Source organism: Hyperolius riggenbachi, chromosome 7, assembly GCF_040937935.1.
Source record: "Hyperolius riggenbachi isolate aHypRig1 chromosome 7, aHypRig1.pri, whole genome shotgun sequence".
In the NCBI taxonomy this organism is placed as follows: domain Eukaryota; kingdom Metazoa; phylum Chordata; class Amphibia; order Anura; family Hyperoliidae; genus Hyperolius; species Hyperolius riggenbachi.
The window spans coordinates 20,727,448-20,741,451 of NC_090652.1; the positions used below are offsets into that span (position 1 = coordinate 20,727,448).

General features: G+C 47.6%; 1 protein-coding gene across 2 annotated transcripts in view; it reads right to left on the reverse strand.

Moving 5' to 3' along the window:
- The window catches only part of LOC137525408 (uncharacterized), an 84,373-nt gene that overhangs the window by 28,807 nt on the left and 41,562 nt on the right, over positions 1 to 14,004 (reverse strand). For both annotated transcript variants that reach the window (XM_068246484.1, XM_068246485.1), the window contains exon 6: positions 8,513 to 8,824. In XM_068246484.1, coding sequence (XP_068102585.1) covers positions 8,513 to 8,824 — 312 coding nt within the window. The remainder of the gene's footprint in view (positions 1 to 8,512; positions 8,825 to 14,004) is intronic.

Here is a 14,004-nt window from a genome sequence, read left to right on the forward strand (position 1 = left end):
CGGGGGAGAGGCGGCGATGCGCCGCTGATAGATGGCGCTGAGAGGCAGGGCTGCAGCCGTTAGCCCTGCCTCAACAGCAGCAAAATCTACGACCAAGTTGGTCATAGATTTTGCAGGGGTGGGTTTGGGGGGTAAGGTACCCCCATTTTAGCGACACACATGCCCCTGCTGAATATAAGCACTGAAGCAAGATTTATTCTTGCTTCAGTGTCTCTTTAAATATATTAAAGTGTATAGGAGGAGGCTACTTTCCTCTTTGTGGAAGTTTTATTGTTGTACTTATTTTATATGTATTGAAATAAAAAGTATATTTTATGCTATGCCGTGGGAAGTACTGCTATCATTGTGAACGTTATCCCTTTGCTTTTCCTTGATCTGTTATGTATTGGGTGTTCGGTTGAGGCCACCGTACCATATTCTGAGACTGTAATTACTACGTCTACCAGTTCTGTATTATCTACCAATGTTGGCATTCTGTGGGTACCATTGTCTATATCATTATGTACCCCATGCTTGTTTCTTACTCTGTACAGCCCCGCAGAATAGATTGGTGACTCGTCATGATCACTGGGTGAGACAAGAGAGTGAGGCGGCTCAGCTGGGATCACGAGGAGGCATGTGCAGTGATTGCAGGGAAGGGAGAAATCAGGCAGGACACGTAAATAGTTACTCTGTACTGGGAGATGGGACATTGGAAAGCAGTACTAGTGGACAGTTAGAGCATTACAGTGGGCAATGGGGGCAGAGCAGGAGGACAATGCAGGAACTAAAGCTACAATAGGTCTAAGAAAACACTATAAAGTGGAAAACGCTGGCACTATATGGAGCTATGGAGGAAACTACAAGATGATATAGAATACAAAACGGTGCATCTGTGGGCCCTGCAGTACAAGTGGCTATAGATAGTGTTGGGCGAACAGTGTTCGCCACTGTTCGGGTTCTGCAGAACATCACCCTGTTCGGGTGATGTTCAAGTTCGGCCGAACACCTGACGGTGCTCGGCCAAACCGTTCGGCCACATGGCCGAACTAAGAGCGCATGGCCGAACGTTCCCCGAACGTTCGGCTAGCGCTGTGATTGGCCGAACGGGTCACGTGGTTCGGACCCGAACGCGCTCTGATTGGCCGAACTGTCACGTGGTTCGGGTAAATAAATACCCGAACCACGTCATATCTCCGCCATTTGTCTGTGGGTTTAGCTTTGGGTAGGCAGGCAGGGTAGTTCGCGCTCCAGCCACGCTAGCCAGGGTCCCCCCCAGTCATTGTGTGTCGCAGCTGGGAACAGTAGTACACCGCTCGCTCAGCCACACTATATATAGCATTGTTTACTGCCACTGTGTACCTCGCTCAGCCACACTATATAGCATTCTGTGTACTGTTCTGTGTCTGCTGGGAACAGTAGTACACCGCTCGTTCAGCCACACTATATAGCATTCTGTGTACTGTTCTGTGTCTGCTGGGAACAGTAGTACACCGCTCGTTCAGCCACACTATATAGCATTCTGTGTACTGTTCTGTGTCTGCTGGGAATAGTGGTACACCGCTCGTTCAGCCACACTATATAGCATTCTGTGTACTGTTCTGTGTCTGCTGGGAACAGTAGTACACCGCTCGTTCAGCCACACTATATAGCATTCTGTGTACTGTTCTGTGTCTGCTGGGAACAGTGGTACACCGCTCGTTCAGCCACACTATATAGCATTCTGTGTACTGTTCTGTGTCTGCTGGGAACAGTAGTACACCGCTCGTTCAGCCACACTATATAGCATTCTGTGTACTGTTCTGTGTCTGCTGGGAATAGTGGTACACCGCTCGTTCAGCCACACTATATAGCATTCTGTGTACTGTTCTGTGTCTGCTGGGAACAGTAGTACACCGCTCGTTCAGCCACACTATATAGCATTCTGTGTACTGTTCTGTGTCTGCTGGGAACAGTAGTACACCGCTCGTTCAGCCACACTATATAGCATTCTGTGTACTGTTCTGTGTCTGCTGGGAACAGTAGTACACCGCTCGTTCAGCCACACTATATAGCATTCTGTGTACTGTTCTGTGTCTGCTGGGAATAGTGGTACACCGCTCGTTCAGCCACACTATATAGCATTCTGTGTACTGTTCTGTGTCTGCTGGGAACAGTGGTACACCGCTCGTTCAGCCACACTATATAGCATTCTGTGTACTGTTCTGTGTCTGCTGGGAACAGTAGTACACCGCTCGTTCAGCCACACTATATAGCATTCTGTGTACTGTTCTGTGTCTGCTGGGAACAGTAGTACACCGCTCGTTCAGCCACACTATATAGCATTCTGTGTACTGTTCTGTGTCTGCTGGGAACAGTAGTACACCGCTCGTTCAGCCACACTATATAGCATTCTGTGTACTGTTCTGTGTCTGCTGGGAATAGTGGTACACCGCTCGTTCAGCCACACTATATAGCATTCTGTGTACTGTTCTGTGTCTGCTGGGAACAGTAGTACACCGCTCGTTCAGCCACACTATATAGCATTCTGTGTACTGTTCTGTGTCTGCTGGGAACAGTAGTACACCGCTCGTTCAGCCACACTATACAGCATTCTGTGTACTGTTCTGTGTCTGCTGGGAATAGTGGTACACCGCTCGTTCAGCCACACTATATAGCATTCTGTGTACTGTTCTGTGTCTGCTGGGAATAGTGGTACACCGCTCGTTCGCCACTGTATAGCATTGTGCTCTGTGTCGCTGCTGGGAATAGTGGTACACCGCTCACCCGTCACTGTATAGCATTGTGCTCTGTGTCGCTGCTGGGAATAGTGGTACACCGCTCACCCGTCACTGTATAGCATTGTGCTCTGTGTCGCTGCTGGGAATAGTGGTACACCGCTCACCCGTCACTGTATAGCATTGTGCTCTGTGTCGCTGCTGGGAATAGTGGTACTGTATAGCATTTCTGTACTGCCACTGTACTGCTGCCAGTCAGCGTGTACTGTAAGGATAAGTGAAATGAGGAAGAAATCCGGTGAAAGAGGGAGGGGCAAGGGAAGAGGTGTTTCCCCTGACGGTTCACGTACAGGCCACAGGGGAGCACCCAAGAAAACCCACTCAATACCGCCCATGTTGTCCAGGACAACAACCCTCACAAATCCAAAAGAACAGGACCAGATAATTACTTGGATGACCTCTCAAGCGTCCAGCAGTGGGTTAAGCAGCACCAGCACATCACGCACGAGGTCCGAGTCCTCAGCCAGTTACAAGGAGCCAGTGGGCACAAAGCTGACACAACCGGCAGCGACACCACGCACACAACTGCCAGATAACCAGTCCGATGAATTACCTCAGGACACAATGGGGTATTCGCAGGAGCTATTCCCAGCCCAACAAACTTCCACCTTTCAAAGGTCAATGGAGGAACAGCCAGAAATGTTGTGCCTGGATTCACAACCGTTAACTGTGGGAAATGCACCGCGCACTGAAATACAAGGCGAGTCCGAAGAGGACTCGGAAACCCAAATCCCAGAGCAATTTGGGCAGGAGGGGTTGCAATTGCAGGAGGTCGGCCGACAAGATCTGGAAGACGACGTTGGAGTGTGCTGCGCAGAGGTTGTTGTGGGGAGCTCTACTCCACGGCGGTGGCCCACAATGACATATGACGAGTTTGAGGAGATGGAAGAGGAGGGTATGGACAATGTGGACAGAGACCCAGATTTTGTTTGTGAATGAGAACATCGCCGTCGTAGCAGCAGCACAGATGAGTCTGTTGAAGAACACACTGCTGCACGAGTTCGCCTTGTGCCACAAGGTAGGCGGCGCGCAATTTCAGGCACCACAAGCGTGGAAGTTCAAGTGAGAGGCAAAAGAGGAGCAAACAGAAATCGCCAGCAAGGAGGCAGGTGCTCCAAAGTCTGGGCTTTCTTTGAAGACTGCACTGAGGATGTTACCATGGCGATTTGCAAGGTGTGCAAGACCCGCCTGAGCAGGGGGAAAAATATTAACAACCTCTCCACCACCAGCATGAGCCGTCACATGCTATCCAAACATCCCACTCTTTGGGCAAACGCGTCAGGACAGGGTACCAGAAACAACACTGCCTCCCTTGGGTTCACCAGACCCGCCTCAGCAGCAGCAGTAGCCCAGCCATTGCGTGGTTCACAACATTCACAAACATCAGACGACGCTGACACTGTCACTTTCCGGAGTAGTGCTCTTGAGGTCTCCCAGTGTTCATCAAACACAACAACCAACAGCCCTTCCGTGTGCAGCGCTACGGTTCAGTTGTCTGTGTCGGAGATGTTTGAGCGCAAGAGGAAATTGCCAGCAAATGACCCCCGGGCCGTGGCAGTAACAGCCAGCATAGCCAAGCTTCTGGCCTGCGAAATGCTGCCATATCGATTGGTGGAGACAAACAGCTTCAAGGGCATGATGTCAGTGGCCATCCCACGTTACGTGGTTCCCAGCCGCTACCACTTTGCACGCTCTGCAGTGCCTGAGTTGCATGAGCACGTGGTCAGCAAAATAACCCGAAGCTTGAAGAATGCCGTTGCCTGCAAGGTTCACCTCACCACTGACACCTGGACGAGTGCGTTCGGCCAGGGTCGATACATCTCCCTTACCGCGCACTGGGTGAACCTTGTGGAGCCTGGCAGCGATTCCTCACCTGCTACGGCACGGGTGTTGCCCACGCCACAAACAGCTGCACCGCCGTCCCTCCCACTGGATAACAGCAGCACCTACCTCTCTGACTCCTTCTCCTCCAACGCATCTCAAAGCTGTACCTCATCCGGAAACGCTAACCCAGCAGCAGTAGGATCGTGGAAGCAGTGCAGCACAGCTGTTGGCATGCGTCAGCAAGCGTTGCTGAAGCTAATCTGCCTTGGGGATAAGCAGCACACAGGGGAGGAAATTTGGAGGGGAATAAAGGAACAGACGGATTTGTGGCTGGCACCGCTGGACCTGAAACCGGGCATGGTTGTGTGTGATAATGGGAGTAATCTCATTCGCGCTTTAAGGTTGGCTAAGCTGACACACATCCCTTGCCTGGCGCACGTGATGAACCTAGTAGTTCAGCGGTTCCTGAGGACATACCCAGGCGTGCCCGATCTGCTGTTGAAGGTGCGTCGAGTGTCCAAACATTGTAGAAATTCCAGTACTGCTTCGGGGGCACTCGCCAAGATGCAGGAGCGCTTCAATCTCCCCCACCATCGCTTGCTGTGTGATGTCCCTACGCGCTGGAATTCTACGCTGCACATGCTAGCCCGCTTTTGCGAGCAGAAGAGTGCAGTGGTCCAGTACATGACGGCGCAGTACCGAGGCGCATCCGGCCAGCTGCCAAGCTTCTGTGGATCCGATTGGGCCAACATGTTGGACCTCTGCCAAGTCCTCCAAAATTTTGAGCAATCCACGTTGCTTGTGAGCAGTGACAACTCTTCAGTCAGCATTACCATACCACTGCTGTGTTTACTGAAGAGGTCGATGTTAAAAATCAAGGAAACAGCTGTCATGATGCAACTGGGGGAATCTGAAGGAGAAAACGATCAGCGTGATGGTACCAACATCAGGCCATCCGCCTCAGGGAACGCTGGCCCCAGCAGCTATGACGAAGAAGAGGAGGAGGAACAGCTGGAGTTGGAGCAGGAATTTCATGCCACCACTGACGAGGGCCAGAGCGGTGCACGTTGGACTTCCACAATTCAACGCGAATGGTCAGCAGAAGCAGACCAGGAGGAAGGTGACGACTATGATGCATCACAACAACTATCACAACGCTCACAAGAGGATGATGAGGATTCTGGTAGGACTCTGGCACACATGGCTCAATTCATGCTAGACTGCATTGAACGTGACCCACGCATTGTGCGCATTCTGGACAACACCAATTACTGGGTTTATACCCTTCTGGATCCACGGTACAAACACAATGTTCCAAAACTGCTTGAAGAAAGAGTCAGACAGGTCAAAATGGAAGAATACCAGCAGGCCCTTGTGGAGACTTTAGAGAGGAGATTGACATCCTCCCCCTCCTCTAGCCAGTTGTACGCAGACAGACTGACTTTCGCAAACCCAGGACGACCAGGAGGGCAGCAAACAACGCAAGCCGCAGCTAGTACCCAAAAGGGAATGGTATCGGCAGTGTCCTTGGAGTGGGAAAATTTTCTGACACCCATGCAGCCGCAGCCCACTGAACAGCAAGCGTGCAGATCCACCTCCAACACCGATCGCCTGGAGAAGATGGTCAAGGACTACATGTCAGATGGCGTAGCTGTGTCGAACCATCCATCTGCACCCTTCAACTATTGGGTATCGAAGCTAGACACCTGGCACGAACTGGCAATGTACGCAATAGAGGTGCTGGCTTGCCCGGCAGCCAGCGTTATGTCGGAACGCTGTTTCAGTGCTGCCGGAGGCATCGTCACAGATCGGCGTATCCGCCTCTCTACAGAAAATGCAGACCGTCTGACTCAAATTAAAATGAATCAATCCTGGATTGGAAATGACTACGCAACACTCCAGGACCCCAACCAAGTAACATGACCAATGAACATCTGGGATGGTGTTGCGTTTCCGGGCCCTGTTTATTGAACCTCTCATCTGTATTACATTTATGACTGCATGGCGGCAAAAAGCATTGCTGCTATATCCGCACGCTTTTTGTCCACATGCAAGGCCTGGGTTGTTGTGTCTCACAAAGCGTGGCCTTCTCCTCCTGCGCCTGCTCCTGTTCCATCACGTCTGCTGCTGCTGGGTTAGCGTTGCCGCGTGGTCCCTGTTTATTGAACCACTTATCTTTATTACATTTATGACTGCATGGCGGTACAAAGCATGCTATCCGCACGCTTCTTGCCCTCATGCAAGGCCTGGGTTGTTGTGTCTCACAAAGCGTGGCCTTCTCCTCCTGCGCCTGCTCCTGTTCCATCACGTCTGCTGCTGCTGGGTTAGCGTTGCCGCGTGGTCCCTGTTTATTGAACCACTTATCTTTATTACATTTATGACTGCATGGCGGTACAAAGCCTGCTATCCGCACGCTTCTTGCCCTCATGCAAGGCCGGGGTTGTTGTGTCTCACAAAGCGTGGCCTTCTTCTCCTCCTGCGCCACCCTCCTCCTGTTCCATCACGTGTGCTGCTGCTGGGTTAGCGTTACCGGTCCCTTTTCCTGGAACCTCTTATATGTATTACATTTATGACTGCATGCCGACAAAAAACATGTTACCTGTGCAAAGAAAACAGACATTTCCCGCATTTAAAAGACAGTTTTCCCTTTGAAACTTTAAAATCGATTTTCTCAAAAACTATAAGCTCTTTTTGCTAATTTTTTTTTTCCTCTTGTACCCACTCCCAAGGTGCACATACCCTGTAAATTTGGGGTATGTAGCATGTAAGGAGGCTTTACAAACCACAAAAGTTCGGGTCCCCATTGACTTCCATTATGTTCGGAGTTCGGGTCGAACACCCGAACATCGCGGCCATGTTCGGCCTGTTCGGCCCGAACCCGAACATCTAGATGTTCGCCCAACACTAGCTATAGACAGCAGTATAGGGAGGGAGCTCTGGGCAGGGCCAGATTTAACATAAGCCACCGTAGGCTCGTGCCTACAGTCGCCTGTTGATTGAAAGGCAGCTCACTCTCCTCCCCAAGTGCCTTCATCCCTCCTTCCCTTTGCAGAGTCCCAAGCAGAGTGTAAATGATAGGAAACTCACCCAGCTCTTGGGATTCTACTGATGAGATTTCCCTTCAGTCAGGGGCGCCTCTAGCTACTTAATATTGAGGGTACCTCAGGCTACCTAATACTAAGGGACAACTGTAGCTACCTATGACAGGCAAGGGAAGTAAGGGAGAAGTGACAGCTGGGGCACACTTGCGGTGCAGTTTGGGGGTTTGTAGGCTCATGGAGGGGGAAGTCTAAGGTGCCAGGACATCTGTGCCTATAGGCTCCTGTGATGTATAGGCTTATCTGGAAGGCACTCCCAGAGACTATAAAGGGTAATACAAGGGGCAATAAAGAGCACTAGAATGAGCCAATGGAGGGCACAACAACTACAAGTGGCAATGGAGGGTAATATTTGGGGAAGGGAGCAGGTAAAAAATGTCATTATGAGGTGATGGATATCACTACAGAGGGCACTAAAAATGGTATCTCTGGACACTACAGGATAAATTGGTTGGACGGAATTACTATAATGGGACAACGCAGGGCACTGTTGGTTACAGGGAGGGAAGGGCGAGTCAAATGGAAATGTTATCAGCATATGTGCTCTTGTGAGCTGTGAACTATGCAATGAAGCCAAGACCTAAAAGAATTCCATGATTGTATAGTCTGCATGTTGTTTAATGGTTAGAAGGTCACCCAGAAGCTACAGAAGCAATGCATGATTGGCTCTATTGGCTTCTGGGAGAAAAAAGTTCTCTTGAATTAGAAAGTGCACAACCTACGATTAAGCTCAGAGAAACAACATTTACTTTAAAAGTTTCAATATATGTGCACTTTGGGCATAGTTCTCTTCAACTGTACACATAACAACTCTTTATGTTACTCTCCTCTCACCTTTGTCCCGGATGGAGAGGTCTTTGTATTCAGGTGTGTCCTGAGATCCATGTTCCCAGCTCACTCGTACTCTGAACTTTGGGTCCTTCAGGAGATCCTCAGGAATTTCGACCTCACTGCAGGCACTGTGTGTCCCATCAAGACAATCTGTAAGTATTGCTGTGGATGTTAAGCCTTTTTCTGACTCTCCCAGCACAGAAGTCCATCTGACAGCGATATCTCTGGGGTAAAATCTCTCCAGAGTCACAGAGTACCGCAGCTCTCCGGATACAAATAAGCTTCTTGTTATCGGCTGCAATAGTTGGGGCGTGGCTGGAAAGGGAAAAATAAGCAAATATTGTAGATCAAATAAAAAATATTACTAATACGGTATACAGTATAAATAGTCCAATTGTGAAAATAGCAAACTTCAAAATAAAAGGGCAACTCTACTCAATCCAGTAAATTAATTAGATAAGCCAGTCACTAATGTGGGATCTTATAATAAAGAGTAAATAAGAAAAGGAAACCTTCTACATTCTCAGTGAGCCAGGGAACCATATAACATGCTAAAACATGATATTATACAAAATCATACAAAAGAAGAAATCATAAATAAATCATACAAAAGAATGCAAAGCAATAAAGACATATTAAATGTGTCACGTAACCTCTGTCATAAAAACCTTTGTCATGTGGGTCCATTTTAGATTCATACTTCTAACGCAGACATTTGATCTCTTATTATATCATACTGAATATGGTCAAATAAATGCCAATTAAGACATAACAGTATATATTGTTTTAATATATCAAGTAGATCTGAATAACTAACAAAATAACATTAAACAATAATCTGCCATGACATTCAAGTTCTGGTGTAAGTCATAAGTCTTGTTAAGGCAATCATGTACAGATTCTATAACAATAATAATTGTACTATATAAGCATACATTTAAAATTGACATTTTGGGAGGAGGTTTTAATAGGTAGGTTGTGCCACTCATATAGTATTTAACATTTGTTATATCTTTATGGTTTGATCCTGGCCCATAAATCTGTGCACAAAACCTGCCCTACCTACATCTCAGAGCTTGTTTACAGGTAAACATCCCCTCCAGTACTCCAACAACCTTCGCCTAACTTCCCCAAGCATTTCCCGGCCACTCCCATGCGTGCTTGATGGATTTCTCAAGAGCCACCTCCACCCTCTAGAACTCCCTTCCACTTCCCATCAGACGACTTGCCCCCGACTTCAACACATATAAGCAAGCCCTCAAAACCCACCTCTTCAAGATGGCCTAACCCCCCCCTACCACACAGTAACTTTCTATTGAATACTTATTCTACAGCCCTACCTATTTCCCCTACCCTTGGATTGTAAGCCTTTGGCAGGGTCCTCACTTTCCTTGTCTATTCTACATTATCCTGTGCTCTTTTCCTGTGACCACCTCATACTTGTATTACTGGGCCTACCTAACCAGCCCAAATCACATGATCGTGTATCTTTTACCCTCTCCCTTCCCTAGTGTATTCTACATGATTGTGTGCTCCTTTCCTATGACATCCTTGTACTTATATTACTGGACCTACCTAACCAGCCCAAATCACATGATCATGAATCCTGTACCCTCTCCCTTCCCTAGTGTATTCTACATGATCGTGGGCTCCTTTCCTATGACAGCTTCGTACTTGTATTACTGGGCCTATCTAACCAGCCCAAACCAGATGATCCTGTATCTTGTACCCTCTCCCTTCTCTAGTGTATTCTACATGATTGTGTGCTCCTTTCCTATGACAGCCTTGTACTTGTATTACTGGACCTACCTAACCAGCCCAAATCACATGATCATGTATCTTGTACCCTCTGCTGTCCCTAGCAGGCCCGGCCCTAGACTTTTTGCCGCCTGAGGCAATCTTCAAAGAAATCGCCGCCCCCCCCCCAAGCCGTGGGTGTGGGGGGGCCGCCCGAGCTGGAGGGGATAGCGGGCAGGAAGGGGGTATTGGGCCTAGCGGCGGGGAGGGGGGTCGGAGCCCCCCTCCCTCGCCTGGGTCCCCCGTCCTCCGCTCCCCTCCAGGTTTAAAAAGTTCCGTGCTGGCTGCAGCTATTTGTAAGAGGCAACGGGCGGGGATTACTCACCTCTTCCTCGTTCCAGGCCAGCGTGCGCTCCACTGACGTCACTTCCTGCGGCGTAGCAGGAAGTGACGTCAGTGGAGCGCACGCTGGCCTGGAACGAGGAAGAGGTGAGTAATCCCCGCCCGTTGCCTCTTACAAATAGCTGCAGCCAGCACGGAACTTTTTAAACCTGGAGGGGAGCGGAGGACGGGGGACCCAGGCGAGGGAGGGGGGCTCCGACCCCCCTCCCCGCCGCTAGGCCCAATACCCCCTTCCTGCCCGCTATCCCCTCCAGCTCGGGCGGCCCCCCACACCCACGGACGGGCGGGTGCCGCCCCCCCAGAAGTGCCGCCTGAGGCAAAAGTTTCACCCCGCCTCATGGGCGGGCCAGCCCTGTTCCCTAGTGTACTCTACATGATTGTGGGCTCCTATGACAGCCTCGTACTTGTATTACTGGGCCTACCTAACCAGCCCAAATCACATGCTCATGTATCTTGTACCCTCTCCCTTACCTAGTGTATTCTACATGATTGTGTGCTCCTTTCCTATGACAGCCTCGTACTTGTATTACTGGGCCTACCTAACCAGCCCAAATCACATGATCATGTATTTTGTACTCTGTTTGCCTTGTATAGCTTTGTCCTATGTTGTATAAGCTTGTTACAATACATCTGTCACCCTTTGTACCATTGTATGTATTATTTAGCACTGCATAATATGCTGGCGCTTTATATATACAATAAATAATAATAATAATAATTTGGTATAAGATAATAAACTTTATGCTTTAGCATTTTATATAGTTTTCTGGGTTAGTGAGAATGCAGGGAGTTACTGTTTTTACGTCATCTTGTTTATTATAATTGTTTATTTCCCTGAGACTTTAGCACTATTTAACAGTTGGGTATTGACTGGTTTCCCTATTTTGTTTTTTACAGTTCATCACAGCAAAAAAAAAAAATCATGAAACAGCCTGAGTGCAGACACCCCTCCATTTTATGTTGAAACGCAAATAAATGTTTGTTGCTTACAGTATAAATCTTTTTGAAGTAAAGCCATGGCTGAAGGTGAACTTAATATTTGCTTGCTATTTTTGAGGCAGGTCAGGGTAGTTTAACCAGTGGCCATCATCATGGCAGTATATCTAAGCCCTGCGGGAGTACTCTTCCCATCCCAGAGACATAGCTAATTGTCTGTGGCTTTTGATGTGCGGCGTGCGCACCCGTGCTCGCCCCCGAGACTAGCACTTACAGGACAGATTGGTGAATGGGAATATGTTCCCATTCACCAATCTAAATGCTGGTTTTATAATGAAAAGCAGAGATTATTCGTTGAAAAATGGACAGAATACATACATTGTTACGTTAGGGACTAAATACAAAATGGAAAAAAATGCACCTTTATTTCTAAATAAAATATTGTTGTTATACATTGTACTAGGGACATAATTTAAATGTTGTGATATAACCAGGACAAATGGGCAAATAAAATGTGTGGATTTTATTTACAGTCACATATTTTATTTAACATTATAATGTCTGAAAACTGAGGAATAATGGATTTTTTTTTTCAATTTTTGTATTTCTTTGAAATGCATATGAAATAAAAAAAATTCTTAGCAAAGAATGCCTACCAAAGAAAGCCTAATTTGTGGCCAAAAAAAAAAAAAAAAAAATTATAGATCCCTTTGGTGTGATAAGTAGTAATAACGTTATTGACAAATGAATGGGAGGAGTGCTAAATTTGAAAATTGCTCTGGTCCATAAGGGGAAAAACCTGTTAGTGGTGAAGTAGTTAAAGGTAGGTACTTAAAGGGATACTGTAGGGGGGTCGGGGGAAAATGAGTTGAACTTACCCGGGGCTTCTAATGGTCCCCCGCAGACATCCTGTGCCCGCGCAGCCACTCACCGATGCTCCGGCCCCGCCTCCAGTTCACTTCTGGAATTTCTGACTTTAAAGTCAGAAAACCACTGCGCCTGCATTGCCGTGTCCTCGCTCCCGCCGATGTCACCAGGAGTGTATAGCAGAAGCCCAGTATGGTCTGTGCCTGCGCAGTATGCTCCTGGTGATATCAGCGGGAGCTAGGACACGGCAATGCAGGCGCAGTGGTTTTCTGACTTTAAAGTCAGAAATTCCAGAAGTGAACTGGAGGCGGGGCCGGAGCATCGGTGAGTGGCTGCGCGGCACAGGATGTCTGCGGGGGACCATTAGAAGCCCCGGGTAACTTCAACTCATTTTCCCCCGACCCCCCTACAGTATCCCTTTAAGAGAAGTGCAACTGCTACATGGATCACATAGAGTGGAGGTGGGTATCAGATCACAGAGTGCTCACTGCGCAGCAGACATCTGCTAATTGGAAATTCCAGTTATTCATCAGTTATTCATCAGTGTCCATTATCCGGAATGTTCACATATCCTGCAGCCTTATTGGAATTATTGAATGCGATCAGCAAAATGTGGAAGCCATGCAGATCTGTTAATCTCCAGTTATTTTCTGCAATCTGAATTTTTATATTTTAAGATCTTAGTTGGGCTGTAAATTGTCTGTCTGGAGTTCATGGACAAAGCAGTATGGAAAATAAAAGTAATGAATTAACCACTTCCTGTCCCATGACACGAAAATAAGGCACTGCACTCTCTTCCCTATAAAATCCTAGAAAACATTGTTTATTTATCTCTGAGCTGATAAAAACGCTATAGAGTTGAAAAGGAATGACAGCCAACCCCTTTCCTCCCCCAGGATATGTAATGACAGGGCTAATTAGTAAAGAAGTGTAAAATAAAAATTAAAGTATAAAATAAAAATTTCAGGAGAAGACAGATGTAGATAAAGTGAGTAGGGTTAGGTATACAATCTGTTACTAATACATTGTATTACATACACTGTAGGCACGTGCCTGTTGATGGAAAGGCGGCTCACTACTGTCTCCAAGTGCCTCCCTCCCTTTTCCCTACACAGAATCCTGATGAGTGTGCAAATGCGAGGTTACTCATCCAGCTTTTGGGATTCCACTGACGAGGCCGCCCTTCAGTCGGGGGCATTTAATATTGAGTGTACCTCTGGCTACCTAATACTAAGGGACACCTGTAGCTACCTCTGACACTCAAAGGAAGTAAGGTAGAAGTGACAACTGGGCCAGGCAGCACATTTTCTATGTGGTTCGGGGGTTTTGTAAGTTCGTGAAGGGTGAAGTCTGGGGTACCAAGACATCCGTGCCTATAGGCTCCTGTGATGTAAATCCAGGTCTGGTTTAATGTACAATAGACCTGTGTACATTAAAGCTATAATGTATGATAGTGGATAAAGTGTGTTTTTTTTTTTGTTTCACTTTTTCTTTATTTTCCCTTTAAAATGCATAGAAAATAAGGTAATTACTAAAAACAAATATCAGCCACA